Source organism: Thalassophryne amazonica, chromosome 13 (assembly GCF_902500255.1).
Source record: "Thalassophryne amazonica chromosome 13, fThaAma1.1, whole genome shotgun sequence".
Taxonomy (NCBI): Eukaryota; Metazoa; Chordata; class Actinopteri; order Batrachoidiformes; family Batrachoididae; genus Thalassophryne; species Thalassophryne amazonica.
This window is the reverse complement of record NC_047115.1, coordinates 22,314,888-22,322,860: the sequence shown is the minus strand read 5'-3', so window position 1 is coordinate 22,322,860 and position 7,973 is coordinate 22,314,888. Positions and strand designations below refer to the sequence as shown.

General features: G+C 46.5%; 1 protein-coding gene across 4 annotated transcripts; it reads right to left on the bottom strand.

Annotated features, from left to right (window-relative positions):
- Positions 1-666: 666 nt before the first annotated feature.
- On the bottom strand, positions 667-7,425 carry zbtb18 (zinc finger and BTB domain containing 18). 4 transcript variants are annotated; one of them, XM_034184587.1, is made up of 2 exons: positions 7,248-7,425; positions 667-2,408 (listed from the first exon to the last, which is right to left on the bottom strand). In XM_034184587.1, the coding sequence occupies exon 2, from the start codon at positions 2,389-2,391 to the stop codon at positions 697-699; it is 1,695 nt and encodes a 564-aa protein (XP_034040478.1). In that variant the 5' UTR covers positions 2,392-2,408; positions 7,248-7,425; the 3' UTR covers positions 667-696. The 4 variants fall into 4 exon arrangements, with proteins under 4 accessions (XP_034040478.1, XP_034040477.1, XP_034040479.1 ...); XM_034184586.1 differs by lacking the exon at positions 7,248-7,425 and adding an exon at positions 5,211-5,370; XM_034184588.1 differs by lacking the exon at positions 7,248-7,425 and adding an exon at positions 4,431-4,615.
- Between the last annotated feature and the right edge of the window lie 548 nt (positions 7,426-7,973).

Sequence of the window (7,973 nt, the reverse complement as noted above, 5' to 3'; positions counted from 1 at the left end):
AGGTTTGTCAATCAGTCAATCAGCTTTCCCTTTAACACGCAACATCAAAGAGCTTAACAAGAGGAGCGGGGAGCGCTTCGCCAACGATGCCTCCTCGCCAGTCCAAAAACAAAATTAATACACACAAACCACACTCATACACACTCACGCACGCCCGGTAACATTTCTGCCTGACACACACACACACACACACACGTCTTCGAGGAGTGTGCGAAGGTATCGGCTCGTGGTGATCATAGTACCCGTTTAGTGTATTTTAATGCTTTTCCACTTCAGTGTGTTTGACCCGAACTCTTGCTGTGGGTTTGCCGTCTGTGGCTGTGGAACCGACACGGTGGCCAGCGCTGGAGCGTCTGAGATGAAACGCACATGACGTGAACACGTTTAAAAATAAAAGGCAAAATGTTCTCGCTGGCACTCACGTGCTCAGGCCCACTGAAAACCACCAAACAAAACTTGCACAAAATAAGAGAATAATACAGAACAAAAATAAATTTCCCTAAAAAAAAAAAAAAAAAACAACTCAGTAGTAACATTTTATGTGCTATTAAAGTGCAATTGAATGAGATTTGCAACATACAGAAACATGACTTAGTTTAAACCCCCCACATATCAATCATTCCCACCTCTCTTTCACCCCCCCGTGCCTCTCTACCCTTCTTTTACTCTCCATTCTCTTTGACCCAGTTGTCCAAACTACTTCCATAGTTCCTGGGAGCTGTCCTCAATCGCCCAATCCCTGACATTGGGCAGAGCCAGCGGTTCACTCTTTACTGACAGTGAGTTGACCAGTTCGCAGTGGAACTTGCGGATGTGTCGGTAGAGGTCCCCAGACTGTGTGAAGCGCCGCTCGCACCACTTGCACGCGTGCGGTTTCTCACGCGTGTGCACCACCGCATGCCGGCTGAGGTTATGAGAGTACTGGAAGCTCTTGCCGCAGGTGGTGCAGGTGTAAGGTTTCTCACCGGAGTGTGTCCTCTCGTGGCGCTTCAGCGTGTACATGCAGGAGAAGGTCTTGCTGCAGATGGTACATGTGGGGACGTTGACATCTCCGGCAGGCTTGGAGCGGATGCCCTCCTGCTCCCTGAAGTGGGAGCTAAGATGAAGCTGGAGGATGTGCGGCGAGGGGAAAACCTTGTTACACAGCGGACACATGAAGATCTGGGTATGGGGAGCCGACAGCATGTTGGACACGTAAGGCAGCAGGGAGTTATCCATGCTGGCTGCCTCGGCGCGTTCATTTTCTCCTCCGAGTATGTCCTCGTCGTCCGCTGGGGCTGACGCCTTCTCTTCCCGCTCCAACTCTGAGGCCAGAGAGGCCTCGCGTAGAGCAGACAGGTGCGCCTCCAGGCCGAGCCTCCGCTGTGCCAACAGGGGGCCTCCGACCCCATGGTGGGTCAGGACCCCGTTGGCACTGGGAGTCGTTGCCTTGGAAATACCGCTGTGTTCCATGTCATAGTCCCCACCTCCCAGTTCTTCTTCCTCATCTGAAGCCACACCCCTCTCTACCTTTACCCTCACAGCCAATGGGCTCTGGAGGCTGTCTGGTGTAGCTGCCCCACTGAAATATGACTGATGGTGGTTACTGTGGTTGCTACCGGCTATGGGTTTGACTGAAAGGTCCAGGACGCAGTCAGCAGCATCTGCTGACACTCTTCTTCCCTTGTGCCCTCCGCGAGAGCTCACGGAGCGATGAGACCTCTGAGACAGAGAACCAGTCGAACTGGTTGGGCTGCCAACCGGAGAGAGTAGTTTCCCTCCTTCACCTAAACCCTCTCCACCCTGTGTCTCAACCTCGCCACGACCTGGGCTGGCTGTAGCCATAGCTGGTGTCCGCGGTCGGTCTGTGGATGGCAGCCTCAGCCACAGGGGCCCACCCACTGACTTCCCTCTGTCTTCCTCTTCATCACTAGGAAGCAGGTCAGCAGTAGCAGGACGGCCCGTAGAGCCATCTGAGAGACTGTCAGCCTTATCGGAGCAACTGGAACCGCCATCATCTTCCCTGCGCGTGCTGTCCGCCTCCGCTGTGGCCTTCTGCTTCAAACGCTTCTTACACACTTTGACAATGTCATACATGTGCAAGTAACTGGCTGCTGCCAGCACATCCTCTACAGGAAGGTCCTGGAACTGCAGCTTGCCCTCGTACATGAACTCCAGGAGCAGGGAAAAGGCTGGGGCTGTGACAATGTCGCTGTTGAGGTGCACCACATCTCTCTTGTCCAACTGATCTTTGTAGAAAAGGTGAAAATACATGCTGCAGGATGCCAACACAGCACGGTGGGCACGGAACTGGGCATCACCCACCACCACGGTGGAGTCGCACAAGAAGCCCTGGAGCCGCTGCTCGCTCAGACACTGGAGTAAATGTCTGCTGTGGTCTGGGAACTCCATCCTGCCGTCCTCATAACCTGCGGCGACAAAAATGCAGAAAGAAAGTTAGGGACACGTCTAAAGAAGGTGTCAATGTCAGGTGTCAGATTTTACATTTGCACCGACAAGTTTTCAATTAAATATTGCATGTTTATAATAAAACATCATAATTAAATTAAATGTTTAAAATTAATCTACTTGGAAAAAGTAATGGAAGTGAAGTCAAAAAGCAAAATATTCTGACAACACAAATTGAAATGAAGAGGAGGTACGGCAAGAGAGTTCACCGAATTTCTTCAAGAAAAAGGTGCCTTAAATAAAACAAAAAGTTGAAGTCTTTTATTTTTCAAGACTTGGATAAGAACTAAATATCTGCATTTTTAAACCCACAAATGAGGCTGATTTGGGAGAAAAAACAAGTGACTGAAAAACACATATGGTGTGAAATGCCTAAAGCAGAAGACAGTGAAGACAAGCAAATGAAGGAACTGTACCGAGAGAAGGCAGACTACTAAAAGGTAGTACTAAAGGTACCTCATTTTCTTATGTTTTGTACTGTTACAAGTATTATTATTATTGCTTATCCTTGCACACGCTGTTTGATGAACATTTTCCTCTACCTGCACCCATCTTTTGTGTTTTTTAAGAGCTGACGTAACATGTGAATTTCTCCTCTGTGAGATCAATAAAGTTTATCTTATCTTAAAAATGAGAAGAAGAAGAAAAAGAGTAAATTTTAAAACATAAAATTTGTATTTTTATTTAAAATGGTAAAACATGCAACAAAAAAGTTGTTTAAATTTAAAAACAACCTGCATATAACTATAAGTTTAAATGATTCACTGTTTTGTACAAACTGTGCAAAATTAACTGTGTCATCATCAATTCTTCACTTAATTTACTGCATGTAGAATTTTAAAAATAACAAAAAAACTAGACAATTAAAACCTGTGATGAAACTGGACTTACTGGTTTAGGTTTTTACCCAGAAAAAGCCAAAAACACAAGTAAAGCAGAAGCAGCTGATTCTTCCTCTCTGTATCTGTGAACTCCTCTGCCTGCACTCCTGGATTGTCGTTGCTCCTACGCTGGTTATTTTTATTAACCCACTTTGGCCTGGCCTGCCACAGCCCTTTTAAGTAACCGGCTTTCAGCTGCACACGCTGTCCTCATGCACACAACAAACCTACCTACCAACCACCTCCACAGGCTAAGTCGAGCATGAGAACTGGCCAATTGAAACAGCACCTTGTCCTGCGGCTTGTCCTGAGTTTCACCTGCGAGCTCCAGCTTTAGACGTGAGATTGGAAGAGAGAAAACCCGCACAAATGCTGCCGCAGCTGCCATTCAGGAAAAAACGCGAGGCTGATTTTACCTGTTTGATAAAACAAACGGAACACAGTCTGAATGATGTGTAAAATGCTCCCACCTGTTAACCAAGTCAATTTGTCCTGTCTGAGAAAAGACATGGGTCCCGCTCTGCACTGCATTAAACAAAGCACTTAAATCACCTCATTTGAATAAAGCTATACTAAGAACGTCAGTGTGTATGTGCTCGCCCTCCGGCTCGTTCGGACTGCTTTTAATGAGGGGGGCTTCCAGGGACAAGGGTGTACCACCTCCCACACCCCCTCCCCATCCAGCCAAACCCCTCTGCCACCTCCTCCTTCAACACACCATCCCTCATTCACACACTCCTTCCAGTCCAATTCTTACACGAAAAACTCTGCACATCCACCTCATAGTAGAAACTGCCCTCTTCCTCACCCCCCCAACACACACACACACAGAACCCACCCTGCCACCACCACCACTCAGAAGAGAAGATTTACAATACAATCACAGTAAGTGCCCTCCTCGTCACAGCATCAATCCTAATCCTTAAAGATGGCTAAAAATAAAGACGGTGGCGGTGGTGGGGAGGGAGCCGTCGGCGGAGGCTCGGGAGGGCAGCAGCCCGTCGCTCACCTGTCCGGCCGACTCAGGCAGGGGTCTGAGAAAGACACAGAGGGACAGGGAGGGAGAGGGTGAGGCTGGGACGGCCGGGTAGGGAGGCTTACCCACATCTGATCCAGCTGACGAGGGCCATATGGCAGCTGCTAGCCAGATAAAGAGATTAAGACTAGGAGGGAGTGCGATTACAGCTGTCTAGCCAATTCAGGCAGCTCAAATCTGCAACTTCTAAATTAGTCTCCTCTACTCCAGTCGACAGAAGGGAAAGAACTGGGTAGAGTAAAACGCACATGCTTTCAAGCAATTTAAAAGACACTGGGGAGGGGAAAGAAAAAAAAAAACCCCAGTAACAACAGCCTGTCTTTAATTAAGTTTGCACTTCACTGTTAATTTACCAACTATAAATGTTCCCTGATATTTACCAAACTGAATTTCTTTTTCAAAGCAAATCAATTCCTAAAATCATGAACAAACATTTTCATATTTGGACTAAAAACAAATCCACTCAGCTGACATTTCAATTTCACGAACGCGTTTTCTGATGTTGTAATCAATTTATCGGCATCCAGACAGACCAACTGCAGTTCATCTTTCCTCACAACACCAACACTCCAAAACAGTCGCAAGTTTTTAATGAAGCGCTGAGCCTACAACCAAAAAAAAAAAAAAAAACACAAACACAGTACAGAGTTCCCGGAGTGCAATTATCCCTCAGACAGGCAGCAGCAACACAAGTTTACTACTGAAGCACTTAGCAGTAGTTTCACAGCAGCTTCACACACCGGAGAACCCCACCAAAAAAAAAAATAGAATAACTACTCCACCATCCAAAACTGTCGACTCCTTCGTCCCTCACACACAAACACACAAACACAAAAAAACGATACCTGCAGCAGTACGCATCAACTTGATTAACTCCACTGTAGCAGAATAGCTGTGCTCTGGCTGTGAATGGCTGCGTATCCACCTTCTCTTTCCCTGTCTTTCGTGATTTCTTGCAGTTTCTCTTCCTCGCTCTCTCCCCCTGAATCAATGAGTGGGTAGAAGACAAGAGAAGAAGAGGGAGGCGGGCAAAAAAAAAAAAAAAAAAACACGCTGTTCAAACTGCGAGGGACAGATGCAAAGTGGAGGAGATGTTGGAGGGGGAACAAGATACCACCTCCCTCCTCCTCCTTGCTGTCCTCCTCCTAACTGGTGCTGATCAGCAGCCACAAACACACACACACACTCACACACACACACATAGCACTAACTCTCCCAGGCTGCCGCTGAGTCTCACAATAAAGGACTGGGGAGGGGTGGAGGGATGGAGGAGGAGGTGGAGGAGGAGGAGGAGGTGGGGTGGATGGCAGCCTGTCAGCTGCTCTGACATCATCCTCAGATGGAGATGCTACCTCCAGCTGTGCTCTTTCTACAGCCATATGCTGCCTCCTCTACACTCCTGCCACCAGACTCCTCTTTCATTCTACCAACACCACGCAACTTTGTGTCTCGCTCTCTCTTTCTCTCTCTGGTAAAAAAGAAAGGAGCTGCTTAATGCACCAGGAGGCTGATTTAGTTCCTGTACAATCTTTAAAAAAAAAAAAAAAAGGGTGTCTGCTCACTGACTCAGGCAGCTGCCACAGAAATGAAAAATCTGATAAAATACAAGCAGTGCACAGGTAAAGTTTTTCCAAAGTTTCATTTTTCTTAAGAGAATTTAAATATCCCTGAAGCGTTCTCATTCTCTCGGTCTCCTTCCAGTAACTATAAACAAAAGCAAGCACAGCACATTTGCAACTGGCAGACGCACACAGCTGATATTGTTTCTCATTTCTTTACGGTTCATCGCCGCTGCCTTTTCTTGTATTCATCCATTCATCCAAACAATCACCCCCTCCACACTTTACATGCACTCTTAGGACAACTGATGAGGATGATGATAATGAAATAAGGACATGATGAGAAGAAATTACACAGAAAATAATGAGTGCAAATTCTAAACAAAAAGCACTTAAGATGGAGAGAAACTTCCTACAACAGCGCTATTACATGATAATAACTACGCTTTATTGTTGTGATCACTGCCAAGCAAACTGTACTGTGGGGAAAATGTATTTATTCATACAAGTGCCCCCCCCCCCCCCCCCCCCCCCCCCAAAAAAATGTTTTGTTCCAAACAACTTTCTTAAACTAAGAGTACAATTTTAAAACAGTCTGCAAATATTAAAGTGAACGATATTAGGGTGTTATTAAAAAAACTACACACATTTTCATTAATACAGCAATACAACTAATTTATAAATTATGTTAAGACTAATGTGTGTATAAAACATTTACAAAGAAGTTAATTGGAAGCATTTTACGTCTAACATGAAGTGAAAAGTTAAAAACTAAAAAATGGCCACAGCTTTCAATACAAACCGGAAAAATAATCCAATACGAACTTTATACTCACCGGGAGTTTGTTTCATGTTTGCTAACTCAATAAGTAATGTTTCGTTTTCTTTTTCATTTTGATTCAGATTAAATAGTGTAACTCGGAGAAATAAGCAGAAGATGATGACGACAAAGTTTACGTATATTTCAACATGTATCAGCTTTGTCAATTAACGGAAATGTAAAAGTGGTGAGACTCACGTCAAAAAATAACAACTAATAACATATTAAAAAAAAAATTAAGTGGAGAAAGCAGCAGCTAGCTAACAGCCCGATCGTAGCTAACAAAAGTAACGCCAACAGGCTCCGGTGAGGAGCTGTTTAGTTGTTCCGGAGGCCCCGGTGCTCTGACAACAGCTGCTAAAACAAAGCTAACATAGCAACTATTAGTACATGTACAGCACACAGACATGCTAAGGAAGGTTTAGCTACTTTTCCCCCTCCGTAAGCCTCCCTCCCTCTCTCTCTCTCTCCGCTGAGCCTCCGGTATCACAGGCGGCACTTACAGACAAGCTCCGGCGTCTCCCCTCCGTCAAATCTCCTTTTCTCCTTCGGAGGCAAAAACTAGATTGACTTTGGACTAATTTCCATAACAAGCTGCCGAAGCGAGAAGGCAGAGGTGGCAGGAGAGTCTCTAGCACTCTCTGCGGCGGCCAGATGTTTCCGAGCTGTTGCTGTTCCGCTCGGGCTGAGGGAAGGAGGCGAGGAGGTGAGTGGCACGGCGCGGAAGCCAATGGAGCCGGCGAGGAGGAGAGTGAAGGCAAATTGGAAACGGCCGCCTGACACAGGAGAGGGAGGGATAAGTCTCTTTCTTTCTCGGTTGTAGGTTGGTTGACACCAGGCAGCAGCAACAACAGCAGCTCACACACATACACACGGAGGGGAGAGAGAGAGATAAGGCAGGAAAAAGAAGAAGCTGGGCCAAACCAGCTGGTTCTGCGAGTCTTCTGTGAGGCAGTACTGGCGCAGAGCGAGCGCCGCGCGGTGCGTACTGGGAAGTGTAGTCCAAACCTGAGCGGGGGCGGTAGGGAGTTGGGGTGGGCGGGGTGATGGGAGCTAATGGGAGCAGGTGCACCTCCGTCACCAGCTGTTGGTAACACTGACACAAGATGACCTTACAGCAGCAACAACAGCTGGGTAATAATTTCGAAATGTACTACAACATACCCAATTAACAGTGTAATTATTGTGGTTCCCAAACTTTTTAGGTCAGGCACCCCTGTGTACATCAT

What these genes read in the sequence shown, in the direction of transcription:
- zbtb18 (XM_034184585.1), bottom strand. Translation starts at nt 3,860, where the DNA reads ATGCAGTGCAGAGCGGGACCCATGTCTTTTCTCAGACAGGACAAATTG. An exon ending in CAAATTGACTTGGTTAACAG is followed by an intron (nt 2,409 to 3,799) that starts GTGGGAGCATTT and finishes TTGTCGCCGCAG; the next exon opens with GTTATGAGGACGGCAGGATG.